The 22,073-nt window shown below is 39.5% G+C and overlaps 1 protein-coding gene across 2 annotated transcripts in view; it reads right to left on the bottom strand.

Annotated features, from left to right (window-relative positions):
• The window catches only part of PLCL2 (phospholipase C like 2), an 87,307-nt gene extending 67,015 nt beyond the window's left edge, over positions 1–20,292 (bottom strand). For both annotated transcript variants that reach the window (XM_039348844.1, XM_039348845.1), the window contains exons 1-2: positions 20,045–20,292; positions 18,503–19,039 (exon numbers count right to left, since the gene is read on the bottom strand). In XM_039348844.1, the coding sequence (XP_039204778.1) occupies positions 18,503–18,823 (321 nt within the window). In that variant the 5' untranslated portion in view covers positions 18,824–19,039; positions 20,045–20,292. The remainder of the gene's footprint in view (positions 1–18,502; positions 19,040–20,044) is intronic.
• Between the last annotated feature and the right edge of the window lie 1,781 nt (positions 20,293–22,073).

The raw sequence follows: 22,073 nt of genomic DNA, 5'->3' as shown, positions 1-22,073 counted from the left end.
CGTGATGGCTACTAGGAAGGCCACCTTCTGGGACAAAATGTGAAGAGGACAAGACCTTATAGGTTCAAAGGGAGACCTAGTGAGTGCCTGCAGAACCCGAGGTAGTTCCCAAGATGGATACCTGTGTACTACCCGAGGTCTGGTGTTGGAGACTCCTTTCATAAAGGATCGGACCCTGGGATGATGGGACAATGGAGTGGCGTTGGCACAGGTGAACACCGTGGAAAGAGCGGCCACCTGTCTACGCAAGGTGTTGGGCGCTAAGCCCTTATCCACTCCATCCATGAGGTATTTAAGAATCACTGGAATAGTGACAGAAGAGATAGACAAACCCTTATAGGTACACCAGTCACAGAAGTTCTTCCAAGTGGCATCATAGATCCGGTTCGTCGCTGGCCGTCTGGAAGCTTGGATCATAGCTATCACCCTTGAAGAGTAAGATCCACACATCAGGAACTGGCGCTCAGATGCCAGGCGGCTAGTTGTAGCCACTGCGGGTCCGGGTGGCGTATGGCCCCCTGCGTTAGAATTATCCTCCTTGGAGGGATTTGCCAAGGGGGGGCTACAGCAAGGTTCACGAGATCCGCGAACCATGGACTCCTCGGCTAATATGGGGCCACAAGAATTAGCTCCGCCCGTTCCTGTAACAGTTTCCTGATGATGGCCAGGATCAAGGGAAGGGGTGGAAATGCATATAGAAAGCTTGCCGGCCAAGGGCTGCGGAGGGCATCTGCTCCCTCCGAACCCTGGGATGGGTACCGAGATAGAAACCGGGGAAGCTGGGCATTCGTCTGGGATGCAAACAGGTCGACCAAAACGGTGAGTTATCTCCCGAAAGAGACGGGAATGTAGACGCCACTCCAAATGATCTACCGTAGATCGACTCAGAAAATCTGCCTGGTCGTTTTCCACTCCTGAGATGTGTTCTGCCTTTAGGGACAACAGATTCTGTTCCGCCCATGACCCCAGACACTGGGCCTTGGACATTAGAATCTGCGATCGAGTGCCACCCTGCCTGTTGACATGGGCCTTTGCCACCACGTTGTCTGTCAGAACAAGCACGTGGCGGCCTGTCAACTTCTTGTGGAAATGGCGAAGTGCTAGGTGTATGGCTCTGAGCTCTAACCAATTGATATTTTTCTTGAGATCCCGTTGGGATCACCGCCCCTGGGCGAATTGGGATTGCAGATGTGCCCCCCATCCAAACAGACTGCTGTCTGTGGTCAAGGTTACCTGAGTCGGTTCTCTGAACAGGGATCCTTTGGACAATGCTGGGGACAACCACCAGATGAGGGACGTGAGTGTCTGTGGTGGGACTCGCATCCTCTGTGGAAAACATGCTACACCCCATTTCTGGTAAGGGAGTAGAAACCACTGCAGTTGTCTCGTATGAAGCCTGGCCCAGGGCACTATGGCAATACATGAGATCAGTTTCCCTAACAGCTGTGACAGTAGGAGCAGGGTTACACGTTTCTCCTTGCGTACCCTGGTGACCATCGTACGTATGCTGAGCTGACGCTCCTGAGACAGGAAAACTCGGCACTGGTTGGTGTCTATTATTGCGCCTAAGTGGAGCAAACGGTTTGCTGGGATCAGATGGCTCTTTGGGAAGTTGATCATAAATCCATGATCCTGGAGTGTCTTGATCATCAGTGCCACGTCTGATCGGGCGTTCAGTGCCGAGGACGACTGGATTAGGATATCGTCCAAGTAGCACTGAACGCGGACTGGTACCAACCTGAGCTGTGCGGCGAGAACCGCCAGGATTTTGGTGAAAACCCTTGGAGCTGACGATAGGCTAAATGGCAGGGCCCTGTACTGATAGTGATGGTTGGAATATCTGAATCTGAGAAAATACCTGTGATTTGGATGTATGGGAACGTGCAGGTAAGCTTCTGCCAGATCTATGGATGTAAGAAAGTCCCATGGCCGAATACTGCCCAGAATAGAATGAAGAGTTTGCATCTTGAATTTTTGGTAAATTAGGTACCGATTTAGAGCCTTGAGATCTAGGGTCGCTCTCCATCCTCCCGAGGCCTTTGGTACCACGAATAGGATGGAGTAGAAACCTAGTCCCCATTGATCTGGGGGTACCCGCTCTATTGCCTCTATGCTTAACAGATGACGAATGGCCTCCTCTGTGAGACCTTGTTTCACGGGATTTTGGGATAGGGGGCAGGAGATGAAGCGCCGAAAGGGGAGTATGAGGAACTCCAGATACTGTCCGTCTCTGATAGTGGTTAGAACCCAATTGTCCATGGTGGTTCTTTCCCATTTGTGGAAGTATAGTGCCAGTCTTCCACCAATGGGGAGAATCCGCCTCAAGTCACTTTGACTTTCGGAAAGGACGACCTCCTCTGCCGCGAAAGGGCCATTTAGCCTGGAATTGTGGCTCTGCTTGTCTCTGTAGCCGGACCGGTCCGATGAGCGATCCGGCCCTGCTTGAAAGGGCTGGTTGTATGTTTTTCTCCATTCAACCGGACGCCAGTTGTATGGAGAAAAACATCTGCCCGTTTTTTTGACAATATGAGCTAGTACCTTCAACTTTTCTTTGTTTTCAGTCAGGTAAGGAGTGAGAGCCTCTCCAAAAAGGTGACCCTTTTGATATGGTGCCGCAGCTACTCTCCATTTGTGCCTGGTATCGGCCTTCCAATTTTTTAGCCAGAACAACCGGCGTGCAGCCAGGTTGGAAGCTATGGCCCGAGCCAAATATTTGGCCAACTGCAGAGACACATCCACCATGTATTCCAGTGCTGCCCTTAGTTTAGTGACATCCTGGTGAACCTTACTTTGTCTGGGGATATTCTGGCCTGTAATTCCCTGAGCCAGATTAATGCGATTCTGGCGACGAAGGAGTTAGATGTTGAGGCTCTTATAGCCCAAGCCAATGCCTGATGGGTCCTTTTGAGGGAAATCTCAGACTTCTTGTCCTCAGCCTTAAGGGCCTCCGACATATCTCCTGGGATTTTGGTGTCTGACAGTATGGGGATGAGAGCCTCGTCTACACCCGGAACTTCGAGGACATCATTGAGGGAAGGGACCGTATCTAAGAGCTTACGATCTAATCCCCCAAGAGCAGAGAAACTTCCAGGAGATCCCCATTGATCCTGAATGGATTTGAGAAACATGGGGGGACAAGATATCTGTAGGTTCTTCTTGACCAGTTCCAGAAACAGTGGGTCAGAACTCTGTCCAGAGTCCTGATCTGTCATCTGTGGTTTCACCGGTTCAATTTTTCCGGTGACATAGGCCTTTTGTAAAAGAGAATAGAAGGAATTTGGATTAAACACCCTTACCATAGGAGTAGCCTCCACCTGAATGTCTTCCCCGTCTGACCACATGCCTTCTTCCAGAATCTGTGCAGAATAATCCGATATCTCGCTCCCTTCAGATTGAGAAGAACCGTGATCTCAGATCACATACTCCCTGGGATGCATAGTTTCCGTGGGCGTAGGGGGGTTTGATGGTCCTTGGACCAGAATGGCCCTCCCTGAAGCCGCCATTGCCTGAGCCACCGCCTGTGAGATCATGGCTTGGAGCTGGACAGTAAATGAAGGATGTTCGGGGCCCCAAAGATCCGCCGCCGTCGGCGTGAAAGATGCTGACGGGATTGGGGGAGGGACGACTGTAGTAACCTCCCCCTGAGACCCACAAGACACTGAGGAAGGTCCTGGCTCAGCAGCTGGAATTGAATCTTGGACCTGTAATCTCAGTTCTCGGTCAAAGAGGGATAGATGGTCCCGTTCATATCCCAGCAAAGAACCCTGGTCCAGGGTTTGCTCGGGAGACCAAGCCCGTGTAAAAGGGGAAGACTGATGCTCCCCTGATGTGGATGCAAGAGGAGGGGAGGGGATAAGCTGCGTCTCTCCTGCCTGTCGATGGGCTTTGGAGAATTGTCACTCCAGCGCCCTATGTCTGCTATCTGCTTGCTTGTTATCGGCCTTAGAGGTCCGTTTGACCTTGGCCTTGGCTTTTGCAGGTGTATCCTGACTGAATGGCTTACGTTTTGCATTTCCACTGGAGGTGGAAGCCTGTGAAACGGTGTTATCCGCCATATTGAAATAAACAATAGGAAAGAAACAGGTGTTCACCAGGAGATCCCTGGATTGGGCCTGTACTGCAGTAGAAGAAAAGGCAGGTTTTCACCAGGAGATCCCTGGATCAGCCCTTGGTCTGCAGGAGAAAGGAGGGCCACGGCCCACCTGGGTGGTACAGGCCTGCACAAGGGTCTGTGAGGTCCGGCCTGCCGTTAAGCACAGAGTCACTACGCGATATAAGCCGCGCTACGCTCAGGGGCTGTCCTCTATTACAGGCCCACTGTAATAGAGAGACAATTTGGCCAAAAAAGTGTCAAATGTCAATTAAAGATAAGTCTATATATGAATATAGATACATATCTTGTTTATTTTAATTCTGTTTTATTTTAATTAATTTTCAATTTTTTGACCGTGTCTCACTTAGTGACGGCTAGGACAGTAAATGCCGACCACTATACAGACAGCGGAAAACAGGCAAGGCAAGCAGCAGTCCAATCTGTTGGCACTGGATATCTGAAAGGTACTGGTAAGTCACACAGTCTGGAATATTACCAGATAAAATGGAGTGAGAGACTCAAGGTATTTTTTCTATGTCCACTAGGTAATCTAAGATGGTACCTATTAAGCAGCTGAAACACAAGGTAATGAAGATCTAAAAAAGTGTAATTAGAACTCCTATTCCCCCCCCCCATGTAGGGAGAATCACCAAATAAGTAAGTTGCTTTGTGATTGAAAAGTCTGTAATTAGTTCAAAGTAGTCAATTTAACATGTGCAATCGGGCGGAGCCCAAAATGGTGGTGACGATCTAATGAGAGATAAAACAAGCTGAGAGAAAAGATCCTCTTCTGCAAGTAATCTGGTAAAAAGTTCTTTTAGTCAAACAGTTCACCTGTGGGTTTTTGGGTAATTTACAGCTGACAATCAACAGTAACAAGGAAGTACTTGAGTAATGTGAGGATCGAGCCTTCTAGAGGCTCAAAATGGTGCCCACAGATTGTTTGAATTGGTAATGAACCCAGGAAGGTGAATTCAGCCAAAAACTAGTAATTTAAAGCTTCACATTCACAGAGAAGATCCTGGGAGGGGGTGGGGGGGTGGATTGTAATGAGGAGGCAGCTGTCTCTAATGAGCTGTCTGCCTCTGAAAAACTCAACAGAGAAGGGAATTGATTAAAGAGAGAAGAAATGGTGCAGCACTGAGCCCAGAGCTGAACCAATCCCCCGCCCAAAGAAGGAAAAAAAAAGGGTAGAGAATCCACAAATGGCAATAACTACCTTTCTGAATCTAAATTGGGAGCCAAATTCTCACGTCTCTTCAAGGCTGAGACCAAACGAAACTGGGGCATGGTCACACCCTGCAGAGGCGTGGCAACTTTAATTGTTTGGTCTGATTGGGCTAGAAGACCAAATCAACCCATTTGTGAATTCTACATTCCTTTACATGCTGGAGAAAGTTATGGCTAGATGGACTTGATAAGATTTATAAAAAGAAATGAAAAATTAGAGCATGGATATCCAAATTAGGCTTTCCTGGATTTCACTGAGTGAAGAAGAATTGTCTTGGGCCGCATCTGAAGTATAATAATAATGATGTTAAACACTTATGATATTGTGAAGCCATGTTCAGAATTACATATAGGCCACAGGCTGCGGTTGGACACCTGATTTAGAGTAAAAAGCAATATAAGAAGCAATATATGGACATGAAAACAATAATAGTTTGCAAGGCTAGTAAGGTATACATAGATAGGTGGTGGAATAGACTAGATTTGTTATATAATACTGTTATTTTCCTTCCTATCTAATGTCTAAATTTCTTTGAGTAGCTTTTTCTTACTCCCTCAGTGCAATGCAGACAGTTGCTTATCATAAAAGGAAACAGCATGATAACATATATGTTTGCTTTGCTTTGTTGATTTTACATAACAAATATTTTATAATAAAATCACATATTATAAGCACACACGGAGTTATTTACAGTGGGATTTGCCTGCTTATGTTAAGCTTCAGTCTAAAGTTGGAGTACTAAAACATTCTTTTTAATGAAGAGCAAATATACAGCCTGTTTTCTTAGGAATCCCAAACTGAAAAACAACATTACAAGAAATGAAACCGATGCTGCTCCACTGGGAAAAATAGAATTCAGCTACAGAATATTCAAGCAATAAAAAAATTATGTTTGGAGACGCATTTTTCACTAGCCATTCTTTGGCAATTACTTATACACGGTTATTCTAATTACAGGTAGTCTTTGGCTTATTCAATGGAACCCCCCCCCTCAAAAAAACTACTTACGACCAGATTTCAAAGTTATAGTCATTGCAGTGCCCCTGCGGTCATTTGCCCTAATAATAACTGCAGGGCCACTATGGCGTTCCCCTCCACCCATCTCTCCCCTACCCCTCCACTGGGTTCTGTTTCTTATTCCATTAAACACCACAGCCTCCTCATTATTTACCATTTGAAGATCTATGGAGCTCAATTTAAAGAAGGAGAGCATTGAATTGTGGCCACTCTAAAAGTGGCAGCCACTTCCAGGATCACACCACATGGCCCAGGAACGAAGCCTGCTCTGCTTCCTTAATTTGAGAACCAAAGAGCTGCAGAGAGCTCAAGACCACCGTAAAGTTTCCCTAAGCTTGTGTAAAGGAAGCAGAGCAGATCTCTTCATTTCTGGGCCATGTGGCAGAATCCCAGAAGTGGCTGCCATTTTGGGGGAAATCACATTGAATTGTGGGCGCTTTGAAAAAAGGCAACCACTTTATGGACAGCCCAGGAACAAAAAGGCCTGTTGGGCTTCTCTAACATAAACTCTAAAAAGCTCCGCAGAAGTCTGGAGCTTGCATGAAGTAAGCAGAATAAGCCACTCCATTCCTGGGCCATATGGGATGATCCAGACAGCAACCACCATTTTTGAAACACCCATAATTCATTGTAGCCACCCAAAAAATAGTAGCTGCTTCCAGGATCACACTACATGGGTAGGGGATGAAGCAGCCTACCCTCCTCTCCTGAGCTCCATAGATCTTCAAAAGATAAGTATACAATGGGTGATGTGGGGTGAGGTTAGAGGTGTGGGTTCTGGTAGGATGGGAAGCAGAGGCCCAAGGCTCGTGGGGACAAGGAGCAGGAAGTGGAGCATGGGATACCTCGGGGTAGGGTAGGCCTTGGGAGGCTCAGGGCAGGATGTGCACTTGGCTTCCTAGGGCTTGTCCCAGAGTCCCTGAGGTAACCCATGTTCCACTTATTGACTGCATCAGAAAGAACAGCATAGGGGGTTGTGAGGCAATCAAATGAACACTTCACTATATTCGACCATAATGAGCAGGCCCCAATACAGTTGTCAGTTGTGAACTACCTCTATATTTAAAACTGAGCATCAAAGATTTGGCAAAGTAAATGGGAAGAATTCTTAGAGATCAACGCATCCGGTATAGTTAGAATGTTTATTTCCAATAAAATTGCTAAAGCATTGTCATGATTTCTATATTTTACATATGTTTTGCAAAATATGAATATTAGTTTTGTTTTGAAAATAGGGTATCCTACTTAAGAGGCAGGAAAATGCAAAGAAAACCTTCACCATTTTCTTGGGATTACACATGTATAGGAGAAAACTTTTAAGTGGTATATATTAAAGCCCTGTTTTGGGAAAATTTACACTTCTGATCAATAATACCCTTTCAAAGTCCTGACTGAAGATAGTGAGAACTATTTCTAATTAAACATGCACAATTTTATAAGAATTGCACATTTAAAAAATAGATGTCAGATAAAATGACTAATTATTCCCAATTAGCAGCTAGAAATTCAAATTTCTATGATTCATTTATCTAGATTTTTGAAAGAAAGATGTTATAGAGTATATTTGGCAGAATGCAGTTTCTACTGAAGTAATACAGTATAACCAGTAAAATATACCTTATAGTTTAAGCAAGTCCGTTTAAAAATATAAAGGACAACTTTGAGAAATATTTTCTACTCATTCCATATTTACATATACAGGTAGTCATGGACTTACGACCGCCAATTGAGCCCAAAATTTGTGTTGCTAAGTGAGACATCTGTTAAGGGCCCGGTGCTCTTCAACATCTTCATCAATGATTTGGACCAGGGAACAGATGGGGAACTCATCAAATTTGCAGACGACACCAAGCTGGCAGGAATAGCCAACACTCCAGAGGACAGGCTTAAGATACAGAAGGATCTGGACAGACTTGAACATTGGACGCTATCTGACAAAATGAAATTTAACGGTGAAAAAAGTAAGGTTCTACATCAGGGGTTCTCAACCTTGGCAACTTTAAGACTTGAGGACTTCAATTCCCAAAGCTGGCTGAGGAATTCTGAGAATTGAAGTCCTCAAGTCTTAAAGTTGCCAAGGTTGAGAACCCCTGTTCTACATTTAGGCAAGAAAAACCAGATGTACAGGTAAGGTATAGGAGGTACCTTGCTCAATAGTAGTAACTGTGAGAGTAACTGGGAGTTCTAGTGGACAATCACTTAAATATGAGCCAGCAGTGTGCAGCAACTGCCAAAAACGCCAACACAGTGCTAGGATGCATTAATAGAGGGATAGAATCAAGATCATGTGAAGTATTAATACCACTTTACAATGCCTTGGTAAGGCCACACTTGGAATACTGTATCCAGTTTTGGTCACCACCATTTTGGTCAAAAAGATGTTGAGACTCTAGAAAGAATACAGAGAAGAGCATCAAAGATGACTAAGGGACTGGAGGCTAAAACATACAAGGAACGGTTGCTGGAATTGGGTATGTCTAGTTTAATGAAGAGAAGGACGAGGGGGTCATGATAGCAGTGTTCCAATATCTCAGGGGTTGCCACAAAGAAGAGGGAGTCACCTGAAGGCAGGACAAGAAGCAAACTAATCAAAGAGAGAAGCAACCTAGAACTAAGGAAAAACTTCCTGAGTTAGAACAATTAATCAGTGGAACAACCTGCCTCCAGAAGCTGCGAATGCTCCAACACTGGAAGTCTTTACGAGATTGGATGGCCATCTGTCTAAAATGGTATAGGGTTTCCTGCCTGAGCAGGGGGTTGGACTTGATGACCTCCAACATCCCTTCCAACTTTATTATTATTATAAGTGAGCTTTGCTTCATTTTTACAACCTTATTTGTCACAGTTGTTAAGTGAAACATTGCAGTTGTTAAGTTAGTAACATGACTGTTAATATGGCTTCCCCATTGTCAGATCACAAAAAGTGATCATACAACCCTAGGAAACTGCAACTATCATAAATATGCTGGCTGCCAAGTGTGATCATATAACCATGGGGATTGTGCAATGGTTGCAAATTTGAAAAAAGATCATGTCACTTTTTTCAGTGCTGTTGTATCTTTGAACGGTCAACTACATGAACTTGTTGTAAGTCGAGGACTATCTGTAGTTATGCATATAAATTTATCCATTCATAGCAAAAACTGAATTTGTTCTTCAGAATATTTTCTTGCTAGAAATATTGTAAAATATTACAAAGAACTTTTTTTAGAATGTTAACAAGCATTTTATAAAATACATTGAAAGTCTTTCAAAGCCACAGTACATGCCACTTTAATGCCACAATGCCAGAACTAAAATATATAATCAAAATTGTAAGCAAATTCTGTCCTATTTAGTAATAGAAAAACCTCTTTACATTCTAAAAAGGAAGTTCATATCTATCTTACTAAAAGGACAAAAAATAAAGCACTTATCTCATTATCAAACAGCATCACTGCCTGAAATTAATCTCACTTCACCGTATATACACAACCTTGAACAAAGAGAAAGGAGGAAAGAAAGGAGCAGAGAAAGTAAGAGTGAAGCAGACCCATAGACAATTATAATGAAACATGGTCATTCTCTAAAGCACTACATTATTCCTAGAAGCAACCTCAATTAATTCACTAAGAATAACTAAGGACACCAGTTAGGAAACCACACTAATCTTATCTATGGTCTTCGTGAAGCTATAGATTGCCAGCCACTTTAAGAAAAAAACATTAAAACTATTAAACACTCCAAAACAAAAGACTCACAAATACTTTTTGGAGGATATATTTTTAGCTTTCACTGTTTTTATTTTTATATTATTTATTTATATCCCATCTTTTACTATTTTTTATAAATAACTCAAGGTGGCAAATAATCAACACATCTTTCTCCTATTTTCTCCACAACAACCACCCTGTGAGGCGAGTTGGACCGAGTGTGTGATTCTCCCAAAATCACCCAGCTGGCTTTCATGGCCAAGGGAAGAACTTGAACAATCTTTTGCTTTCTAGCCCAGTTGCTTAACCGCTAGACTAAATTGGTTCTTTTAATCCAGAATTATCACGCAAGCAAATCTAATTGATGATTTTATTTATCCAATAATATGAACCCCAAATTTAGGCAATACTTCTTGTTTCTAAGAATCAATCAAGGTCTAAAAGCAAAGTATTATATATACTTTGTAAGAAATAAATCGATGGAAATTTCTCATGGAGCATATCATTTCAGTTTAATGTTTATTTGTTCTATGTGGCATATTAATTGTTACCTTCCTTATATTTCAATTTTTTTTACAAATCACAACTGTCCCCAGGGTCACTGATTAATTAAAACGTCTTGAAGTATTTCTTTTGTCTTAAATTCTTGTTAAAAGCCTATCAAATATATCCGCTGGAAAAAAATCAGCTCTCACTTATAAATTTAAGTTTTACTTCAGAAACGTGTTTCAGGAATCTAGTATTTTGTATCTTCAGAACATTCAGCATTCTTCTTGTTTCGGAAATTTTAAAACTTGTCAAGTTAAAATGCTTTTTTAATTTAATATTTCACATCTTTCAAAATTGTGCACATTGGGGAACTTTTTCTATCTTTTGTTGTTTAGATAGCTATATACAGTGGCGGGATTCAAATATGTGAACAACTGGTTCTCTGTGTGGATGCCACTTCCGGAAGTCCATTCTGGATCTGGGCAACAAAAAATTAGCTACCAGTTCTGCCGAAGTGGTGCGAATCGGCTGAATCCCACCACTGGCTATATATAAACAAGAAACTGCAGGAAAAAACTCTACTCTGGAAGTCAAATCCAGTCTAAACAGATCCTGAAATCTGACTTGAAAAATTTCTCTCCTCTGTTTAAAAATTGTATTTTATACATAGGGTAAACAATTCTTCTTAAAATAAATGAATACAAATGAGTTTGTTTTACCTGTCTTCCAGTTTTGTTGTATAGTGCTGCAACAAAACATTTAGATACATTGTAGTAACTGATTTGCAACATCTTAATATATTAAACAGTCAATAAAACAATTCTAAAAACTCTAGGCAATTAAGAGCAAGAAAAATTACTCTTAATAAGATCAACATATCACTTTCTTCCAGGATTTTTTATGATCTTTACCCCTGCAAAGATAAAAGTATGAAATTATATTTTTGCTTATTAATTATATGTATGCAATGCTGTTAGTTCATCTTTAGCCATTTTAACTATATTTTAAAATAACAAAGAACAGTCCTTTTGTTCCAAAAAGTATATTGATCTATGGTATTGTAGATATACAATAAAAAAGTAGGAAATTCCAAATTATATCAATCAAATTCTTATCATAGCAAGTGTACATCTAGTAGAATCATTTGTAGAATGTATTAGTAATAGGTTATTGTAATATAATAATACAAAGCATTCATTTAATATCTTAATCAGTGGTCCTTAACATTCCTTTAGCTTTTTTAAATAGTCTTAAATATCAGAATACATACATTACATTATTCCATAAGAATAGTCGTATTATTTTTGAATGAAACATAATGCCTCAATGTCATTAGTTGCCAACAGATGGCAGTACTGATATGATAGAAGCTTTGATGGGTTGTTTAGCATCTGTTCTTTCACTTCAGTTGATGGAAAGTTGCTGTCCAAAAAGGCTGAATTGCTATGAAATGGAATCCTGCAATAAATACTTGCCAATGCATTTCATACAATGCATTCATGACTGAATTTTTTACCATTGAAGGAGTCCCTCCAACTGATATTCAGGACTAAATACAGGCTGCTTATATAATGGCTCTGTTGATGTAAGTACTGTGCATGATTGGGCCAAAAATGTACAGCTGGTGAACCAAAAAGCACTGATTTGTGTGATCAAGTATGAAGTGTATAACCTATCACAGCAATCAACAAGAAACATTAAACTGGTAAAGGACAATCAGTGGATCAATCAAAAAGGAATTGTGGTTAAGCTCAGCATTTCAAGGAAGATATAGGTTATATTATTGGAAGAATTTGTAAGATAGATTCACTACATATGACAGCAGAGATGAAAGCTTTGAGAGCTGAAATTTGTCAATAATCATACTATGAAAATAATAATGTAGAATTTCTTCACAATATTGTGTCAACCAAAGATGATGGACCCATCATCATGGACCCATCATTATAACTCAAAAATGAAATGTCAGTTTATCAAATATGATTACAAATCTTCCCCTGCAGGAAAAAATAATCAAATCCCAGGCTTTACTTTAAAAAAATCTATGGTAAAGTTTTTGGGGATACCCATTATTCACATGGACTTCCTTGAACTAGACATCAATTCAGGAGTGTTACAATGCAACATTAATTCACTTTGTTTATATTTGGAAGCACAAGAAAAAAGTTTTGCTACAACAGCAGAGTGCTAGGTCTCATACCTCAGGACTCACCCAACAGACATTTAACAAAGTTGAATACCATGGTCTTCACCTATTCATCCATATAGTCCAGACCTATTGCTATGTAACTTCCATTCTTCCCCAAAATTGAAGGAATACTTTGTAAACAAAAGTAGTAGTAACTGAAGAATCAAATGAAGAAGAAGAGGCTGTTTGTTCTACCAATTAAGTCATTGGACTAGAAACTAGGATACTGTGCTTTCGAGTCTTGGCCGAGATACAAAAGACAGTCAGGCAAAATAGTGCCAATCACTCTCTCTCAGCTCAATTCACCTCAGAGGGTTGTTGTTGAGGGAAAATAGGAGAATGAAAGGATATTAGGTATGTTCATCATCTTGAGTTATTTATAAAAGCAATAAAGGTGAGATAAAAAACCTTTTAATAAATCTTAAAAGCGAAAAGAACTACCAAGTGTGGAGTTCTTTGTGGAAGCTTTACTTCATTTGCACGAGTGTGCAGCAAATAGTTTAAAAAGATCCAAATTCTTTGGATATTGATATTTGCATCTTTCCACATCTCAGATATCTTTTCTTCCCTATGATATATTCATTCCCAAAACATTTATAATAAGAAACTCTGTAATCCATCTTATTCCAGCACTTTTTCTGGTTAAATCTTTTTTTTTAGTTTCAGAAATCTTTCGTTGTTATAGGTCCATTCATAGTTGGTCACTGCATTCTTTAGAAATTTTTGTTTTTTAAAATATCTATTTTCCATATAAATATCATGTCCTTTGTATAAATTAAAATAACAGCTGATTAAATGCTTTTTGTACTGCCATATTATCCCTTAATATAATATCTATGAAACTTTTGAAGTTTCAATATTTTCTTTTCTTAATTTATATGTCAATCATTTCCCTGGTTTATTCACAAATTCAATTTTTTTTTGCCTTGAACAGTTCATTTTTTTCCATTTCTATATTAAACTGTTGCTGTAACAGTTTAATTTGGTTTTATCTTCCTTCAATAGATCTGTAATTGTTCTTTTTATCTCATCCAAAATAGCTTTGTATTTTCTATTGGCAATTCTTTTTAACTAAAGTATTACATCGTGAAAAACATCACAAAAGCTTTACTTGCCAAACCATTAAGTTGGTGCCCAGGTTTAAGTTATTTTTTTAAAAAAATAACATTTTCTTTTTACAATACCTCACTATTCTTTTCTCTGTAACATAATTATTTCAATAATATTATTTCATTTAGTCTCCATCAAAAAGTAGTAGCTTTCTTTTTATAAACCAAACTCATCATATTATGATCAGAAATAGTGTTTGGTAAGATCTTTACTTTATAAATCTTAATCTTTTTGTTCTTTGAACAAAAGAGTTAATTTTAAAGATTTTTTTCTGCTTTAAATATCCATAAACCTATGGAGATGGAGACTACTTTTCATTCAATCTTCATAGATGGTGTACAAAATGAACAGCTAATGAAGAATTAGAACAGAAATAGCCAATCCGATGCTCTCCGGGAAATTTAAACCTGCTCCCCTATTAGCCTGACAAAATGGAACTGTATTGTAGAAGGTAACAGATTATCTAATCCTAATTGATGATATGATAGAGGAGAACCAGAGACAGCCAGGTCTGAAGGTTCTTAGTCTTGAAGCTCATAACAGAGAACTTCCTTTTCAATCTAACATACTTCACAGAATTATCCTCATAAAAGGATGAAAGAGGAGTAGACCATCTCCTGAGCAACTTAGATGAAATATAGATTATCGGTTCTCCTTAAAGACAGAGAATCATAAAATCTTATCTTACTTCCTCATTAACATTCTGAGAAATAGCCAGCAATGGACAAATTAATTCAGTTCATGAAATATACCTTCTCAATTCGCCTCTGCCTATATTTCACTTGCGTACCTTGCCCTCAAATCTCTTACAATCAATTGAAGAACTCCTCAGAGCAGATAATGGGGACATGCAGGAAAGTAAAGAAAAAAAATCTTCTTTGCCAGAATTTCATTTCTATTGACAGACAAATGTCTTTGAACACAACTGTAAATTTACCATTGAAATGCACAAAGTACTATTTCTCAGAAACAGAGAAATATAAACTGACATTTTAAAGATATTTTACAATTAAATCACCAAATGTATCTATTATTTTCCTTTTGGGACACTGAAAAGATCCATTATGTTTAGGAAAGAAAAAATAAAGAACAAAAATGCTTTTTCAATAACAATCTTATAAGATGGGGGGAATCTGCCTTTATCATATTCTCAATGAGTCTAAAACAACCATTTTTAAGAATAAATTCTCTTAGGGATAAAGCAGCACATGCATTTCTAGAAACATTGTTTATTAATAATATGAACTCAACGCAGATATATTACTTGCATTATGTAGCAGAATATTCTGACCAACATCATGGGCACCAATATTACTGGAAAACAAAAAAAGGATGGGAGACATTAACAAGTTGAGAAAGAAAAACACCCTTCTGTTTGTCAACAGATCTAATTGTCCATATTTAGGAAAATAATGTACGCAATACAAACAAAAGTCATACTTTTAAACTTACAGAGAAATTGAAACTGAAAAAATTCTTTATAGAAAAATAAAATGCAAAAAGTACTACCTGTAATATGTGCATTTACAAACACCAAACTTACCATAACAACCCTCCCACTTTTAAACACATGAAAAAAGCAGGTTCATTACCTTGTACTGCTTCCTATAAAAAAGCAAAGTGGTTTATAAAATATAAAATGCACAACATTAATAATGCATTTTAAATCATATTTTAAAAGAAAAGAATGAGGGAAAGGAAGAAAAACAGTAATAAAACCCCATTATTCCAAACTCATATAGAATTTCAGGGGAGAGAGAATTCCAGAATGTTAGCCTATAAGCAATTACACAATGGCATTTTGTAATTCTATCCACAGGTAATCGGACCTATCCAGATGAACTCAGAAATAAATTATATACAGTCAATTGGTCCTGAACAGTTTAAGGGCTTATACACCATATGTAAAACCTTGGCTAAGGACTTGCGCTAAGTATCTGCATCCTTGCAACTACACAGCAACCTAAAAAGGGCCAGAGCTTGAATATGCAGTCTTACAATACTTTCTATTTAGCTTTGTCTATCTACTGCATTGAAAACTTTGATGCAATCAGGATGAACCACTTGGTACAAAGCCATAGGATACCCAGAGGTTACAGATGGAACATGGAGAATTGCAACACAGATGAGGCCTACCACAGAAAACTAACACAGAGACTAGCTTTTGGAAGCAGGAACTATTCTTTCTATAAATCCTGAGAAGACCCAGAGGACCCCTCAGAAATACACTACCTAGTCTAATTCAGGATTTTATACACAGCCAAAATTAACAATAATCAGGTGTTAAAGCTAGCTGAAAAGAGACAAAACACTCCTCTTGCAACTGTGACTATGTTGCCAAATCTTAAGTTCAGCTACAAAAGCAAAATAAACTGTAGTGGAGACTATGGACAAAGTGAAATTTAAGAATAGAACAACAGGTGACAGGATAGTAAGAAAAATGTATTTCTCAGTCAAAAAGATACATTGTATACAGGGAAATAACAGCACCATCATGTATTATTTGCAAAAATATGGATTTATACCTTATTTCAATATCTTTTATCATATAATTTGGGGAAATTATGTAGAATACAATGACAGAATGAACCATTTTAAAAATATGTGCCTATGATATTTGTTAAATCTATTCATTTGATCAGTAATTTCTGCATTAGCCACCATACATATTGAAAATGATAGCACATACCATGTGAACTATATATTACTGATATTTAGAAAATAACTTTTACCGTGAATGTATTTCTGCTCTATAACCATGCATGTGTATTGTTATAACCCTGAATACAGATATCTATAAAGAGTAGCACATTAAGAAGGAAAACCCAGAGTTTTCAGAAATTTTGCATAAATATTTAAATACCATTTATGATTATGAAATTCCAAGATAAGGCTCACATAAAATTCATTTAGCTTTAATGTTGATAACATTTACATGGAAGTAAGCTCCACTAAATCTAGTTGGGCTAACTTCCAAGTAAACATATACAGGATTTGGTTCTAAAGAAGAACGACACTCCAGTCCAAAATAAGAATGAGCCAATGCACCTAAAATAGCACTGAAACTCAGACTAGATGAAGTAATTGTAACAACAGCTAAACAGATATTACAAAAATACCTTATATTATATGTAGAAATTGTCAAGCAATTATGTCCTAAAAATGTTAAAGAAAATATGCATTTGCAATGACTACTAAATAGGTGAGTAATTTAATGTCAACAATTACATAGAGAAGGCAAAGTTCATTTTTGTATAACACAAATGAAATAAGCTAAGTGTGGATCCTTAGCTTATTTCCAAATAAGTTATAGTTTACGTTAAAACAATGTATTTCAAATAAAAATGGATATTTTAAAAATACATTTAACAAATTATGACAACATAGCACAAATTGCAATATCCCCCTTTAAAGATATCTGCAATATTTGAATCCGGACTTAGGTCAAAAGACCTCTGGCATTCTTAACTAAAATCAGATTATACTTATACACAAACATAGACTATGGAATATGTGTAGAAAATCAATTAACATTTCTACAGATTGCCACATACACTGTTGTGAGTTATTAATAGTCTGCAAAGCCACTCTCTAAAGGGTAGATACAAAATTTTGACAAATGCATTATGGTAATCCCTGTCCTTGTTCTTCCCTTGAATCTCAAGCAAGTTTTGAAACAGAATTTAAGACTACCCAAAACATTTATTCCTGGAGAACTAGAGAAATAACACGGATTGCAATACTGATCTATATGTCACTCCATATAGAATCCTATTTTATGTAATTTTTGGTGTAGCTCATTTCTGCACCAAACAGCCAGGGTGGAATATATGCAAAAAAGCTATTATGAAATCTGTTTTAACTGGAAAAAAATTGTCTACTTTATATTTACACAAAGCACATAGAAATAATTTATTTTTGGTTTATATATGATTCTCCTATTATCATCTCATCTCTAACACTGTCGATCTCCTGAATGATATACAATCACCTTCAAGAGAGCATTCTATATTTTTCTCTTACCCGAGTCATTAATCCCTCATGTTCACATGACTTGCTGTATATCAGTCAGCAAGAGGAAAAACTGTTCTGCACAGGTGCATCTAACAGCCCCTATGATCAGCAAAAAACTAATTAATCTATAATCTCTGTAAAGTGAATTGTTTTCATACTTTACTGGATTGTGATATCCTCGCCTCCATTCTGAGAGTACAGCTTACTTGCCAAGAACCTTTTACAGAGATAGACTATATAAATTAAGAAACATGAAACATATTAACAAAACTTGTTATTGGAATTGTGACATCTGGCCTGCACAGCTGCAGTCACTACCAATCAGCAGTCAGAGAGCTTATAAACACTAAGTGATGAGGATAACCTATCCTGCATGGGGTCACTTGCACAGGGTCATTCTGTATCCCCAGCAACATTTACCTTCAGTTCCATCAGCTAATTTGTTAAGAACCTTTTTCAGAGATAACGTTTCTTAATTTATATAAACAAAACGTGTTATTGAGACTGTGACGTCTTTCCTGGACTGTACAGCTGTGGCTTCTGCCTATCAGCAATCAGACTGCTTATGATGCTGAGTGATCAGGACAACCTGACTTGCACAGGGTCATTTGTATCCCCAGCAAGTTATCTTCTCTGAGTCAATAAAAGCTAAAAATATATTGTCTTACCTTGATGATGCTGGCTTTCTTGGGAATACCAGATTTGCCTTCTGGGTGCAGATTGGAACATCCTCTCTCAATAGCAGGGCTACCAGGTTGAGGAGAGTCTGGGTGTTCTCTGTTTCTTACTAGAGCACAATCCCCATTGGAGACCCCATTGCTAGCACTGTCCAAGTGGATTCTTGCAATACCACCGCTCCCTCCTCCTCCTCCTCCTCCTCCTCCTTCCCCATCACCTACTTTAAAAGCCACCTTTCCATGTGCCGAATTTGGGGATGAGGTTATTTTCCCTCCACTAGTGTCTCCCCCTCTGCTGCCAAATTCCGCCATCTGATTCTAAAGAAGCATACAGTATTGTGATTTTCCTGCTTTTCTCTTCTCCACCTCCTGCAGTGGCTCAGCTCAGTGATGATGATTGCGCTTCTCCTTCCGCTTTTTTTCCTCCCTGACACAAAAGATCTGAAGAGATGAGTGGCCAAATTCTCTTCTCTCCTTTTGTAATTTAAATTGCAAGGTGCTGGAGATACATCTGAGATCTACACACACCTGGGGGAAAGCAAGAAAAAGAAGAATATGGCAGGTCAATCTGCTCTTATATGAAGCTCCCAGAAATATTCATAACTTAAAATATTACGCACCACATGCATGAAAGATGAGGAAGGAGGAAGCGATGAAATGCAACAATCAAACGCTTTAGCAGCACACAAAGGTTAAAGCTACAATCCCTTCCTGCTACAACAAAGACGGTTTCTTCAAAGGAAGGAAATGTAGAAAAACAATCGCAATCCTTCCCCCAAAAAATATCTGGAAGCGCCCGCGTTGCGATGTACGAGGCACAGCAAAGGTAAATGCTGCTGCTAGCAGTTCGCGGTTTGCAAGTTCAAGGCAAAGGTAATTAGTATTTTTTGTACCGTATGCAGTGGAATAGCTAAAGGAATATGGTTAAGTTCGAAAACGGTAAGCATCGTCGATCCCCTCCCAACATATCAGAAAATATACCACCAGGTTACCGTTCTCTGGTTTTCAGTTCCCCGAACTCTGTTCGGATACACTGCAAGCCAAGGGCCAAGCCATGACCCTTTATACCCGTTAACAATTCACACCCGCCGCCTATTAGCCTTGAAATGCAATTCCCGCCCTACTCATTATCTAGGCGTCCGAGGAGCAAAGGGCGTCCAGGAACAGCGTACACACCTCTATCCAGAAAGAGAGCTCCGTCGACCGCCCCGAAGGAGCGGACGGACCCACGTCTCCGATTCAACGCGGACAAACATCTCTTCCGAATAACTGCACCCAGCCTGCACGCCCCGGCAGAGTCCCATCTTCCGGCAACAGGGCGCCCACGTGCACAATTTGCCTGCGTTACTCTCAGCCTGCACTTCCCCACGTCCTCCGCTTTCGGCCCGCGTCTTCTGTGCCTGTACGGTGTCCTCAAATTCCGCCTCCGCAACATGCCCCCCCCCAGCACCGCCCGATAGTACCCTTTAGGCTACTTCTCAGATCTTCTACCGCCCATTTCCTTCCTTTTCTCACCCGCCTAAAATAACACACCTCCACAAGGTGAGAGAAGTCACTACTGCTGGCTTCGCTGCTTTTCCTCTGGCCTCAATAACAGCAGCAGTAATCGCGGCTTCCTCTCCCTTCCCGCCTCTGCCTGAAGCCGGATACGCGCAGTGATAGATTCACGGACCGCCGACACGCTAGGAAACTAGCTGAAGGAGAGCGAGACAATCTTAAGCAAGGCAAGCGGGGTTCCACCCACGCAACAAGAACAGCCTCGACTTCTGGCTCTTGCACCGCGGCGGGCCTAGCCCAGTTGTCAATCATTCGAAAGAGCACTACTCAGATTGGGCAATCACCCAGGACCCCTTTCGGCAGGCCAAACACATTACGATGGAATGGACGGAGGGAGAAAAGGCCAAGTCCTGGACCGACGCTACCCTGAAGGAATAAAGGCCACTTTACCACAACTCTGCCCCCCTTTTGATTTTTAATTAAACAAAACAAAAAAAAAACCCACCAAAATTAGTATTGGCTTGTTTTTAAGCATCTGATGCCTTTTCCTCAGTCGTTCCCTTACCAAGCCATTTGCTTAAATTTACTTATTTCTTAAGCTGCATTTTTTCATGGACACGCTTTTCTGTGAAGAGCACTTTCTAAAGGCACGTTTGACAGCTTTTCATTTTCCATCTGTGTTGGAAGTAAAACCTAATCTGACTGAATTGTGCATTCTGTTAAAAACTGGTGCTCTCCACATTAATGATGATCAGAAAGATTAGTTTTCCAGGCTAAGCAATATTGGCTTCTCTTATGGAGATACTGCAGGATTATCAATGGTTAACTCATTATCGGACCAACTGGATTGGGTTAGGGCAGAATTATATTCCTAGATAATCAATTCTGTCCATAAATCGCTCCCAAAATGTAAATCAAACTGAAATAAATGCATAGTGTATATCAATGATATACAGATGACACTTCCAAAAAGAAAGGAAGATGGGAACCAAAAGTGCCTCCCCTCCCCAAAAAAAACCATGCAAAGGAATATCTCTTGCAAATATTTTCCAACATGAGCCAGATCATGACACTCCAAAGCATTCCCCTAATGTGCAATCCACTAGGAAAATAACACCTACAAATCCTGTATGCTTGCATTTCATACATATAAATGTTAGGTAATAAATTAGTAAGAATTATATGTTTGCAGTATTTCACACGCTGTAAAATGTCAGTCACTTTTAAAGACTGAATATTAACAATTATATCAAAAAAGGCCCTTTTTGGAGTGAGTGTAGTTCAGTGATGGAGCACACGTGTTGCATGTTGTAATGTGCCAGATTAACTCCCTGGCATTTCCAAATAAAGGTAATAAAATGTAAATTCCAAAAGTCTAGTAGGAATCAATGTTGACAACACTGGACTAAGTAGACCAAAGACATTACTCAATATAAAGCAACTTCTGGTTTTTAGTGGGGAAAATGCTATCTGTTTGTTATGCCTCCATATAACTATACAAAAAATAATACTTCTAAGAGGTTTCTTCTATTTCAGTACTGATAGTCCTCAACTTACAATAGTTCGCTTAGTGACTGTTCAAAGTTACAACAGCGCTAAAGAAAGTGACCTATGACCATTTTTCACAGTTAGCAACCTTTCTAGCATCCCCATGAAGATGTGATCAAAATTCAGATGTGTGGCAGCTGGTAATCACCATTTGCAACCTTCTTGCAAGCAAAATCAATGAGGAAACTAGGTTCACTTAATGATTTACTAACTCATCAACTGCAATGATTCACTTAACCGAGGCAAGAAAGGTCATAAAATGGGGCAAAATTCACTTAACAAATGTCTCACTTAACAACAGAAATTTGGGCTCAATTATGGTCATAAGTTGAATACTACCTGTAGTCTTTTTTATTCAATCCAGCCATTTACACCAAAAATAAACAGAACTCCATAAGCAGCAATTGATCTTTTAAAATACCATGAATAAAAACAATAAGTAAACAGGAATTGCAAAAGAGATTAAATTATCTGAAAAAGTGATGAGAACTAAAAAAGGAATTTATAGCAAATATAT

The sequence above is a fragment of the Crotalus tigris genome, unplaced genomic scaffold (genome assembly GCF_016545835.1).
Source record: "Crotalus tigris isolate CLP2741 ecotype Arizona unplaced genomic scaffold, ASM1654583v1 scf7180000018184.2832721, whole genome shotgun sequence".
Taxonomy (NCBI): domain Eukaryota; kingdom Metazoa; phylum Chordata; class Lepidosauria; order Squamata; family Viperidae; genus Crotalus; species Crotalus tigris.
This window is presented reverse-complemented; position numbering and strand designations above follow the sequence as displayed.